This window comes from Bombus impatiens, unplaced genomic scaffold, assembly GCF_000188095.3.
Source record: "Bombus impatiens unplaced genomic scaffold, BIMP_2.2 scf_0109, whole genome shotgun sequence".
In the NCBI taxonomy this organism is placed as follows: Eukaryota; Metazoa; Arthropoda; class Insecta; order Hymenoptera; family Apidae; genus Bombus; species Bombus impatiens.
In genome coordinates this window covers 346,499-360,450 of record NT_176528.1, presented here as the reverse complement: position 1 = coordinate 360,450, position 13,952 = coordinate 346,499, and the positions used below count along the sequence as shown (strand labels likewise).

Sequence of the window (13,952 nt, the reverse complement as noted above, 5' to 3'; positions counted from 1 at the left end):
AGAATTGAAGGAAAGAACGGGAAGAGAACCGCGGACTAAAAAGGCAGATTCGAAGAGAGTAGAGAGGAAAGTCGCGTGATTGTGTCGGTTCAAAAAGGAAGCAGAGGAGTTTCCAAGGTTATTCACAGTCAGAGATACAAGAAGGAGAGACGGAGAAGGGTATGTAACTGCGAAGGGTAAAGTAAGAAGGATGCGGGATCCAAAGGGGCGTGTTTTCGCGGACGGAAAAGGAACTTCCTCTCTGGGCTCTGTCACGTTGAAATTACCGTGCTCGCGGATCGCTCGCGTGTTGAGAGAGAGGCAACGTGTGCAACACGGTGACGCGCGTGATAATGATAAGACCGTGCATCGTATTTGGATCCTTGACCCCCTGCTCCCTCGCTAAATTGCAGTCATTACGTTGAATTGTACGCTTCTGTCTCTTTTTACATCCTGCCACACCGCGGACATGCACCGAGCGCCAACTTATCGTTTCAACTTTCTTCGGTTTTGCAACGAGTTTTTCTTTCACGCGAATAAGTAATATCAGTGATGAGAGAAAATGTCGCTTCGCAGCAGCCTTTCTTCGAATTTCAGAAAAAGAGGTTTAATCGGTTTAGTTTAATCTGCAATTGAGTTTACGAATAATTGAAACAGTGAGAGTAAAAAAATAGAGTAAGTAAATACGTGTGTGTGTAAGTAGATATGTAAATGATTGTTTAGAACAAAAATATTTGATAATAAACAATAATAAAATAACGAAAGTATCTAATACGAATATCTACTACTTTTTCCCGCCAAAAAATACATCGCAAAGAAAGTGACTATATCTATAGATTTTCCATCTTTTTATAGAAACATATTATCCTTCGATAGAGAAAAGGCCCAAACAAAAAATCTATAACATCATTCATTTTATCTTAATGAAGCACATTTAAAAGACATAGAAAACGATGGTATTTACTAAGTGGAAAAACATCTAGTTTGATTTTATTTAATCACGTTCATAAAGATACAAAATTGTATAAACATCCGCGATAATAGAATTAATAATTTGCGAGTTACGATTAGACAGCGGATATTTCTGCAAATTTATATTTTTATAGAATAGAATTTAAACAAGCAATTGAAATGGAATCTAAGCGGAAAGTTTCATCTAGTATCTGACATTTCATCGTCATTTGGGAATGTGAAAATAGAAGCAATACGTCACACATAACTGAAAATAGATACCAAGATTACGTACTTTAGATGTTGAAACACGACTTGGAATATTAAGAAATAACGTAGTGCGCCATTCGCGAAAAAACAGAGTGTTACAGAAGACTCTGCAACGACGAATTCGTTTATTTTTGCTGTTTTTTAACTAGCCACGTATCTACTTCAAATTCCAAGTTTACAGATTCGAGCACTTAACGGCAAAGATCGATCAAGCGACGGAATCTCGGTCTCTTAGCCTGTAAAAACTTACAATTTGTTTATAACGCGTAATATGTAATATTAGACCAGTAAAAGACAAATAAAAAAAGCGAAGCTCAAATTTTTTCCAATTTTGTTAATGGAACTCGTTGACGCTTTACGTACTTCATACGGTGTCCTATAAAAATGTTAACTACTGTTAAATAAAGCAGTAAAGAAATGCAATCGATTCGATAAACGAAACACTACAAAAGTGTTTTTACATTACATGCTTGAATAATACGAAACCGTCATCAATATATTAGAACCGTTATCAATATTGATTGCTCGGAAGATTCATTCCGATTTTTGAGGAATTTAATAAAATAATAAATTTTGCTTAGCATCGGAAAAACTGCTCTCCATCGGAAAAACTGTTTTCAAGCATATCACGCTAAGAAACGTTACTAAAAGTACCTTTAAATGTGCTCGTTGATTTTTAATAAAATATTACACTCGTTAAATGCTGCTCGGGAAGTTCGTTCCGATTTTTAACTCTTTGTTCGACATAAAAAATCACATTGGAAAATTTTCCGCCGAAAAACCTGAGAGATTCTTCGAGCATGGAATATTCAAATTGCGTGAAGGATGTGGAACGTGGATGTGGAATGTGGATGTGGAAGGTTGTGGAACGAAATGGCACCCATGTAACAAATGTATATCGAATCGAAATGTAAATCAGAACGAACCTCCGCAACCGTTTGAATCTGTTCAATCGATTGCTAAAATACGCATTTTCAATTTTACAATTTTATTTTCCCATTCGGGTTATATGCTTTGTCAGAGTATACGATCGTCAATGTGTTAAGTGTAACTGGTAGTTGTGAATCTCTGTATTCCTCTTAAAGAAACGCTTTATCTGAATATTCTCGTATTACAAAATTCATCTTAAGCAATTCTCCTCGTGTGTTCACCTTCGTCATGAAAACGTTCTTTCTTGCCACGTCTCGTTATTTTCTTCGCGTTGCATTGTACACGTACGATCGTGCACAATTAGGTCGACGTTATTCGAGATTCGCTTGCTCGAAAACCAGCAGCATTGTGGCTCGACCATTACGCATGCATGAACGGCTACGGTGCACGTTTTCGAAAGGACAAAGTTACTACGGAAGTTTCGCTATCCTTCAGAGAAGCCTTTTGATTTGATGTGGAACGTGCTTCAGCCTAAAACGTGAGAAACCATAGTTACGTCACTGGTTCTATTTTAAAGCATCGATGATTCGCGAGTCGATTTTCCGCCTTGAAACGCGAACCGTTGCTCGCAGATGTAAAATGTAAGTTAGAAACTCCGACAGACTGTTTAACTTGTCGGCAAATTTGCTGCCGATGGGGCTTCTTCTATGGTTTGATTTTCACGCTAAAATTCTTGAGACTCTTTCACACGCTCGGGTGAATGTCCTTTGGCGCGTTATCGCCATATTCCACGTTTAAATTTCTGTTGTGCTATCGTTGCACAACGATCTCCAAAATTGTTCAGTGACCAATTCGAACTCTGCCTTTATCCACACGTGTTAAGACAGTCGTGAAAACTGAAGTAGATTTCAGACAGTCGAAGAGTTATTTGCGAAGATATTAAACTGGGTATAATATTCAACACTACAGTAATTTCATCGATTTGGTGCGTACAATGTAGTCTCGATTATCATTCGAGGTGTTGTGAACTGTACTATAATTTCATGTTTTTTGAAATTTTTAAGTCATCACAAATCATCAATTTTCTTTTACAAAGAGTAGGGAAGTGTATAGAAGTGTACAGGTAATCAAACTTTCGGTCGATTAAATAATTAATTAAACCTAAATACATGCACAGTATTACATTATCAAAATTTTCCTTTTACGATTTTCGATTATCCGAGGGAGAACCATCATATCATCTCGTATAAATAATCGAATTTCTTTACCGTGTATATATATGTATATTTAACAGGTCTTTAAATCCCTATTTTGATCAACTTTGACCTATTTATTATTATATTATTATTGCGTTCACTGTTATTCAATTTCATGCATATTATAAGCTTTGATTCAGATGTAGAAGAGAACCGTGCGAGCCAGCACGAAATTATTAAAATTCGTCGTATTAACGAAACACCTGCAAATAACTTTAACAAATCCGCACCATACATTTCATATCTTAATCCTACACTAGTATCTTCTCTACATAGAATTCGAATAAATAAAATTCTAATGAATAATTCTAGTCGATCACGAACGATAGATATAACTTCGTTAGTTTTAGCAGCTTGGAAAATGCAAGGAAGAACTTTTTCAAACAGGTATAACGAAACGTCCTCTGAAAACAGATTCAAAGACTGCCATTGTCTCAGACACACATCTTCCATGCAATGTACTCCAACACCTGTGCATTCTTTTCTTCTCTATTCCACCTTTTCTTTCGCTCACTTTAGCCCAGCTATGCAAACATTCCTAGAATACATTCAGACACGTCCATCTAATACCTTGCACGGCCATGCACTCTTCCTTTCGTCCCTTTTCGCTAGAACTCGACCACTTGCTCCTTTCACGTGTCTCTAGTATTCGAAACTCGCAATAAGTAGCCATGCGAAATTCCTATTACCAAGATGCAAATTTAGCATCTTGGTCGAATCGTGTTTCAACTTTAACCCTTTCGCTTCAACAGTCCAGTCCGTCGAAGTACTGTCACTGAATGGAAACGCGCGCCAGAAATACGCACAGTGTGCGTGCTTGCTGTATATACGTTTTCCTAAGTCTTAAATAACAATAATTCTTGTAAGAACCGTATATGAAATATCGTTTCACTGTCAATGGATTTAATAGATTTTTTAGCATGAACAGTATACGATCGTTTGGATGTTTGAAATATATTGCGTGAAACGTTTTGATGTTGTTTGTACAATGAGTAACTTTAAGAAGTGATTAATCCAATTTGTCAATAAAATCAACAGAGAATGTTCTGCTGATAACGAAAAAATATATTATTGGCTACAGATAGCACTTGTATATGCATCATTTGGATGCCGGATATATGGGATGCCGGATATATGGGATGCCGGACTCAGAAGTCGTCGCCTATATGCGGCGCTCGTACCCAGAGGTCATCTTGTGGATGCCGCTTATAAGTGGCGCTCGTACCCACAGGTCATCTTGTGGATGCTTCCTGTAAGCGGCGCTCGAAGCGAAAGGGTTAATAATGCTCGTTATAACGTTCGAATGGCGTAGATTTCTTGCTCCTACGAGTTGTAAATCCCAAGTTAGCCAAGTATTGGGTTGGCAACTAAGTGATTGCGGATTTTGCCATTAGGTGGTAATGAAAAAATCCGCAATCACTTAGTTGCCAACCCAATAGTACGCTATTCTTTCGCCACTGTCTGAATCATTTGAATCGATTGTCGTCAATGTACGAGTCACGAATGGTTTCAAAATAGATGCACTTCGAGATAATTTTGTGGCTAATTTTATTTTCGCTTAAAGAGTATTTAAAAGTGAATGTTCATTCCGCGAGCGTAGCACGTAAGGTATTTCATAAAGTACGATATTGTAAAAATTTGCGCAAGAATTTGATTAATATATAAGTTACGCGGAAATACTGAACTTCACTGTGGCTGGAAACTTTTGGCAGCCAATATACAAGATGACTCTGAAAATCATGGTGGTCGAGTGGTGATTATTAGAAATAAGTCGAAGAAAAGGAGTAACATTTTTTCGTTTAAAGCTTCCTTTGAATTAATTATTATTAATGGAATGAAGGAATAATTAATAAAGAAATAGTTGCTAAAATTATTGTTAAAACGTGGAGTAATAGATGGATCGTTGTCAAACATGAACAATGTCAGGATAATAAAATGACTCGTACAAACTAGGAATCTCATCCTTATTTACGAAATTATTCTAATTAAATGCAGAATAAAGTAATGTAATAATACAAACATCAGCAGAAACACAAGTTCTTTTTATTATTATTATTTAATTTGTACTTTACAATTTGTCCAGCTGGGCATTTAGTAAATTTTTCTAATTTAATTGCTAAATAGGACGTGGATGGCTATCCCAGCAGGATACCACCTTCGAGTTTGTCTATTTTATTTCTTTAGTGAGGTCAGTGGGGTGTTTTCTTTTTAGTCTTCTTCCTATAAGAGTCGAATACAAGTTTCATAATTCGAAACTTCCAGTTAATACGCGGCTATCTGATGAATTTTCAAGCTCACTTTTTTTTTCGAAAACGAACCTTTGAATGAAAAAGATTCTTTTTTTCGACTTATTTTTACAATCATTTTCCTGCCGGTTGTATCACAAATTTCGAGACACCCTGTATATAGACGTTTGCTTTACAAGGTAAAAGATATACAGAAGCGACGTATGTTATATTCAAGAAAACTATTTGAAGACTCTGTGCAGTTTCTGCGCGTTGAACTTTTTGCAAAGCCTGTGATGGCAAAGCTAGGATAGCTCGTTGCTAATTAGCTAATTCTATTAGCAACTCGTGTCAGGTACCCGGAAATGCACTTAAAATGACGCGATCCGCAGCCATGGATTACAGTAAATTTTCTAATTTGGGATGTTTTGATGGTCGTTGAACGATAAAGCAAGACAAGAATTCCAAAGGCAACTAGCAAAGAAAAGATACCAAGGCAAAACTAACGAGCTAATTTGTTTGCCAAACTTTCAATAAAACTTTCAATAGACTTACTATATCGCAATATAACAATACGTGTCGTAACAATACACAGACGTGGTAATATCGACTTGTATTACGAAAAGAAGAAAACTCTCATAATAATTCATATGGAACACGTACATACATGTATAAGAGATACATACATATACTCTATATGCAAATTGTTTATTAATACACAGATATCCCGAGTGCTAAAGTGTTACGTATTATTAATTAAACGCTTCAACAAATCATTCCGTGACGCCTGCTAAAGGAGAAAAAAAATGCTCTCCTTTTATTCAAATGGAAAATTTTTTTTCTTTTTTTTATTTGCTAGAATTTTTACAATCGATCGTCATTGAGAATAATAAGTAAATTATTAAATGGAAAATGAAAGATATTTATTTCTCGTTCGACTAATTCTTATTAAACCGAACAAAGAGACTGGGACAGCAAGTTAAAGAAACATCTGATTTTACAGAAAGAATTTGTATTTTTATATATCATTATGTATTTTTCTGATAATTTGCAAGTTACTCTTACGTGTACTTTTATTCTTCTCCTCTCTCGAGCTTCTAAATGTCTCGAAGTACAACATCTCCGCGCTTCTTCAACAGAAGAAGCTTCAGTTCTTCGTCTCGGGGTGTAACACCATCATCTTCCCTACTTTTTTCGCTTAATGACAGCCGGAAGTGATCTCCGATCGGTTTCGTTTTCCTTTCCATCCATGGACGAGTCTTGTGATCTAGGAATCGTGAAAAACAGGAACTACGGTGTCGGGATTCGAACTTGGGTGTGGGATGACGTTTGTAGCTGACTACGTGAAGCACAACGTGATTATCGTTCTATCGAACTTAATATCTTGTCCTTCTACCTATGTAGAATAAAAATTTGCTATTATTCATATTTATTATCCAATTTGATAAGAGCTGTCCGAATAACAAAAATCGACTACCTTCCATTTTGAGGAACCGAGAGAGTCTGGTTTTTCGTGGCCTTGGCAGACTTTGTCCCAGGAAAAGCTGCCGTTAAACGATTTAGCGTCCTAAATCACTTAGTTTAATTAAAAAAGAACGATATTATGATATTGGTTTCTGGGGGACAGTCCACGAGATTTTGTTTAAGCCGCCCAAGTAGCCGCACAGCAGATTAAGTAACAGCGATGCTGTTAACAAGTGTTTCAAAACGAGAGATATCAACATCAAGTAGAATAACGTAGCAAATAAACATCTTAGAGAGAAGGCAAACTTGTTTACTTCGCTTCGTTTTACAATGAAACAAATATACGTAATGCGATCGTAATTATTTATCTCGAAAATTGTACGCAAGAACTGAAGACGTTCGTTCCATTGTCCTCTTTGTTTTCTCCTCCAGCAGGCAATACAACGAGATTTATGTATGTAGATATCAGAGTGACTGCTTAAGAAAATTGCTGCCGTGCAGCAAAAGCTTAAATGTAAACACAACGTTTAAGCACGTGGTTTTGGTGCATCAGTCAAAAAAGTCTGCTCGCTAGAATTGAGAAGTTGGCAAACGAGGTGCCACTCTCTGAAAAGCGGCGAACTGTACCATCGGCCTTAACGACGTTTGTTTTTCTCTCAATTAATGTTCATTATCCAAGATTAATCGACTGGAAGATGACCCAAGAGAAAACGCGATTATACATACTTCAACGATCCCTATTTTTTTGCACTTGCATCGTAGCCTGGTACGTTTAAACTTTCGCTTGTAATTCGTTTTTGTCTCAACGAAGTATAAACTTGGAAATATCTGCAAACGAGCGGTGCTTGTAATTAAAATAAATATTCCGAACCGTACAAAATTTGATAAAGCTTGATAATAAAATTTGATAAAATTTTGAAGAAACACGCTTTACGAATAAAGGATACAATCTTATGTATTGGGAAAAACATAATATGTACACAGGATAAAATTATGTTTTATTTAAAACTACCTGTTACTTTTGGCATTTATTTATTTATGTCCGAAATTAACAAACTTACTTGCATACTCTCTGATTGTAACAATAGATCTTTGTTTAATGAGATTTCTTTGTTTTATTTTATTGCCCTTTCTGTCACTCTCAAAATTATTGCTCTCTGATTTCTTGTTTAACGAGATTTATTATTATTCCATCATATTATACTTCTCGGTAGAATTTGATGTATTTTCCTGTATTCTTAACTATTATCGGATAGTTAATTTTTTATGCGTATTCTTTAAGAATAAATTTTAGGTTAATAGAGAAACACGTTATTCCCCTAAATAGTCATTTTCTAAATCTACCATTCTCGGAATTATTGTCCTGGCTTTAAATGCTTCCCACCAAATTGACCAAACGAAAAACATCGATTGAGATACGCTATTTACCATACAATAACAGACACTATATATATATATATATATGTAATAACGTAAATCCTTAGGCTAAATCAGACGATCGATTCTGGAAAATTGAATTTATTTTGGGCATAATTAAATTAAATACAATAACAGTTAATAACAAACCTACTACAAATTTTACCTGGAAAATGGAGAATCGATTTTCCAAGTCCTGAATTACCGTTCTTCTCTCGTGATCTATTTTATTCAGCAAATGACTGGCGATAAAACAAAAGAAAAATAAAAAGTGTCGATTGCCGGGCAGTTTGAATTCCATAGAATTTACATATATACATATATTCAAAACATTTATAAAATAACATGAGATCGTTATTTCTAATAAATTTTGCAAATAAACGCGCATATTTTCACGAATTATATTCGAAGCAGCAATTCAATCAATTTATGCGAATTATCTACCTGTTTCAGGAGTATGATACAATACGATTCCGCGTGACGCTTGAAGACGAAGTGCCAACAGGGCAACAACCGAACATCGTAGGCGTAGATGCATACGTAATTGTGCTGGACGAAAATGACAATCCTCCGCGTTTTCTCAACGTGCCATACGAGGCCGTGGCCGAGGAGGATCTCCCAGTTGGCTCGACAATCCTTCCAGGTATCAGAGTAATGGATCCTGACCTGTTGGGCGACACCATAGATCTAACCTGCGTTCCTCAGCCACAGGTGAGTCATTAATACTCGTTACACCGCTAATATCCCATGGGCACTTATCGCAGCCCGATTCGTTGATCAAATTTTCGTTTGTTTCCACTATATCTTCCTCGGCGAGCTGAAACCTTGCTGTTTCCTTATTTTTATTTTTCCTATCCTTATTTTTGGCGAGGAACCTTGCCGGAGCAATCAAATCGTTCCTCAACGTTTCATCAACTACGAAAATAAATATTGTGCCTTAAGTTAAGTTATGCTTTAAGTTAAACTTTTTTTTAGCAGATTGTAACTCGTTTTCGTAGTACTTTCGTGATTCTTCGTGATTCTCTGTTTACACAATCCATTATTTTTTCCAAACAATGGTTTTACAGTTTTTACAATATTTTTTCAATAAGTCGTAGATGTGAGTAAGTCGGAAGCAAAATATAAATAAACAGTATTTATTCTGCTTAAAATTAACATGATTTTTACATACGTGGCGTGTTGGCAAATATCACGTTGGGTCGAGATAAACCCGCTACGATCGTTCCAGGGTTAACAGTGTCTTATGTTGTTAGAAAGTTTCTTAAGTTTGAAGAAAATAAACATCGTCTCTTGAACTTCGCTTCTTTGTACGAATCATGGAAATTATAAAAAAAGGTTTTATAAATATATTAGTATGAATCAGCATAATAATTTAAACGACTGTATGTACATATACAATATTTCCGTATATTTCTTTGGATATGTGTATGCAAATAGCCAATTTCCATAGCCAAACAAACCTCGAAGTTCTAAATATTTTTAATATCGTTGATTGCGTTTCAAATGATGATTTCGTGAAAAATTATGAATCATAAAATTGCCTTCGAGTATTACTATATAGAAAATTTTCAAAACCATTAGTAATGTATTGTAAATACTCAAATATACTCTATGAAATACCAGGCTCTGCTTTCTGTGAAAAATACGATTAAATAGGATGAAGTAAAACGATTTTAATCTTTAAAATTAAGGGTTAAACAGTGATTAACTAATTGATCAGCATTTGATAGTTAATAAAATTAATGATATTTCCGGTGGTCATTTTGAAAGCAATTAGGATTCAATTTCTTTTTAATTAGTGCGCATCTGGGATGCATGGCCTTTCATTAAGTTAATGAGCAGTGTGGTGGAAGTTACAGTTTCAAGAGATAGATAGGTAATTAACATTCGATATATCTTCCTTGTTGGCGATTCGATAAACATATTTATTATTAAATAAATGTCAATCCTTCCGTAAACGATAATATATTTAATTTATATATATTTAAAATATATTTAATATATTTAATATTAATATATTTAAATTTAATATATTTAATATATTTAAAATTATATATATTTCAATATCAACATATTTAAAATATATTTCAATATATTTAAAATATATGTCAATATATTTAAAAACATATCAATTTCTTAAACTATTATTAGTAAACTAAAACTAATCTCTTTAATTTTGAAAAAGTTAAATACGAAGAAATACGTAACAGAAGCTATACAACTTCGATAATTTACTATTATTTTTTCCAATTTTACTTTTGTTCGTTAAAATATTATTTTTAACCTGAAAAAGGCAGTACTAATTTTTTTCTAGCTGTCACGTGTCCGCAATATATTTTTATTTTTTGTATTCAATAGTCGCGCAGAATTGGCTGTCTCCACTGCTTGAATCATCGACAAACTGAAAACTAAATTTGCATACATGGTTATTTCATTTTCCTCAACGAACCGTGTAAACCCATTGCAAACCATCTAAAACCAGAGAATTTGCCAGCTTGACTTTGCCAACGAACTTTGTATTTGACGAAACTTTTAAACATATTATCTGATATAAACTTAAATCTTCTGCGATAAATTATGATATCTGAAACATTTTTAAATTCACATTTACGGTTATGTGTTACTTATCCAAAGAAGATTTCTCGTTTGTGAGAACTTTCGAAAATTGAAATTGGTTTAAGAGAAATTTTAAACGATCAGAATATTCGTCGTGTCATTTAAATGTGTGATACCTCTCTAATACTAATCTTCAAAATTCGGAGAAATAGTTTTTTCAATTTTTGCAAATCCATTTGTTTGTTCGAGTTAATTCAGAGCTCTCCGGTGATGGAAGGAACATGAATTCTTCCAAATTTTTAATTCAAATTATTTAGTAATAACAATTAAGAGAGGATTCTCCTGTAACGACGAAAGAAGTAGGTGTTTTTTATGAATTTTTTCTAAACTAATTATTAGTTACACGGGACCAGATCTTTTTGGAATATAAATTTAGTCTTGAAATACAAATGTATTTCTTTTATTACAGTTCCACTTATTGTTTATCGTATATTACACAAGTCTTGTGATTATTTTTGACAATGTAGCTATTGTTGCTGTGTAGTGTAGCTCTGTCACAGTCGTCCAAAACGCGAAAGCTGAGAAATTTTCTTAAAATGAAATAGTTTACGTTGGGATTGTATCCATTTTCGAGAGAAGAACATGCAAAATTGGAAAGTTCTAACGTTGAAGAGAAACATTTACTTTTTTCTATAAATAAATTGAGCTTACGTCGTTTAATAAAATAAATGATCAATAAAATAAATGGTGAAATAAAAATTGAAATATCGATCCTTGGAGAAATTTATAATAAATTTATAATAAATATAACAAATTTCAATAACAAGCTTCGTCCGAAATTGATTTATCAATTAGTTTTTCAATTATCGGACGCGCCAGTTTAAAAAGTTATTAAACGTGACACTTTAAAATGTTAATAAACGGTGAGCGGAATTGAAATAACAAAAATAACATTCCTACTTAAATTCCTACAATAATTACCATAGTTACGTCGTAAAAAGATCTTGTCCCATGTAACTAGTAGTTGGCCTGAAAAAAATGTCTAAAAAAGATTAAGCACAATCATACACCGATTATATCGCGTTATAAAACAATGAAGAAAATTTCACTATATCCAGCACGTTTACTATACTACCACATACTGCAGTATAAAGATCAAGTATCTATGTATTAGCTTACACATTGGCCCTAATACTCACCATAATTTTCCCGTTTTAACGTGAACGAATATTTCAAACGTCGTTACGTCATTATGCAGCTGGCGATACGAGCCACGCCAACATTGCGTTGCTTAAAAGCATCAATAAAGGCTAATAACTTTGCAATAAAAGCTACACTGAACAACTGAAACAGTTTAATAGAACTTCTTTACAGGGAAGTAAAAAATATTTCTGCACGAAGTAAAAAGGAATATCAGGGAATTTATCTTGCTAATAAAAAAAAGGTGAAAGATTTTGATTCGATGCTTTACGTCTTTACGTCTCTCGTTATCAATCAAACGCGTTAAACGTGTTATAAGAAGTTTTATATACCAAGTGAAAATTTCTTATTAAACTCGTCTGATATTTTCAATTTATATTTCTATCTCAATTTAAAAATACAGTAAGCGTTTGTGTGCTTTTCGAAAAAGGAATCAATGTAATCCTTCGTAATTACGCCAAAATACAGCAACGTGTAACCAATCTCTGTTACTGCTGACTTTTGGAAGAAAAATTGCACAGTTGTTGTTTGAACTAGAAATTATTAAAGAAAAGAAATGATTACTACGATTTTTAGACACAAAATTTTATTATATAAAGTATAAAGTATAATAAATACGAATATACAATTTAAAAATACAATAAGCGTTTGTGTGCTTTTCGAAAAAAGAGTCAATGTAATCCTTCGTAATTACGCCAAAATACAGCAACGTGTAACCAATCTCAGTTACTGCTGACTTTTGGGAGAAAAATTGCACAGTTGTTGTTTGAACTAGAAATTATTAAAGAAAAGAAATGATTACTACGATTTTTAGACACAAAATTTTATTATATAAAGTATAAAGTATAATAAATACGAATATACAATTTAAAAATACAATAAGCGTTTGTGTGCTTTTCGAAAAAAGAGTCAATGTAATCCTTCGTAATTACGCCAAAATACAGCAACGTGTAACCAATCTCAGTTACTGCTGACTTTTGGGAGAAAAATTGCACAGTTGTTGTTTGAACTAGAAATTATTAAAGAAAAGAAATGATTACTACGATTTTTAGACACAAAATTTTATTATATAAAGTATAAAGTATAATAAATACGAATATAACAATACATAAAAAAGTATTTCTATCTCTATGTTCGTTTTTATTTTTAAGCTTTTGTATCTTCATACATTTATGTTTTTATATTTATATTTTTATTCTTTTATACGTTTATGTTAATAAGCCGAAGAAATTCTCATTTTCCTTACTTTATTTCCAATATCCATACAAAGCCATTCAGCACTTACTCACTATGGGGAACAGCGAATAATTCAAACATAGAAATTCTTCAGCGATCCCAATCAAAAACTCTAAGATCCGTAATAGATGCAGCTTGGTATGTTACCAACGAAACAATACATCGCGATCTTAAGATCTTAAAGAAGAAATATCCAAATTCAGTAATAGATATAACATAAGAATTAACAACCATCAAAACCCACTAGTTACTCAAGTATAATACTTGACACACCGGTTCAGATCCGCAGACTAAAAAGATATTACCCTCTAGATCTAAACGTTAGATTCAGCTAGAACCAAACATACGATAATCATTTATTATTCACGTTATAGTATCACGCCAGAATAATTTACTTATAATTCTCAATGAGAATTGATTGTAAACTACCTCCAAATAAAAAAAAAACACTTACTCTGTTGCTATTCGTTGGCAGTTGCCTGTAACACTCAGGGACCCAGCAGTTTTCCCTCTTTTTAACTTCTGTTCC

General features: G+C 33.7%; 1 protein-coding gene across 1 annotated transcript in view; it reads left to right on the top strand.

Moving 5' to 3' along the window:
- The window catches only part of LOC100744797 (cadherin-87A), a gene marked incomplete at its 5' end in the record, with an annotated part of 346,103 nt that overhangs the window by 291,996 nt on the left and 40,155 nt on the right, over positions 1-13,952 (top strand). Inside the window, one exon of the mRNA XM_024364854.2 lies at positions 8,885-9,142. Coding sequence (XP_024220622.2) covers positions 8,885-9,142 — 258 coding nt within the window. The remainder of the gene's footprint in view (positions 1-8,884; positions 9,143-13,952) is intronic.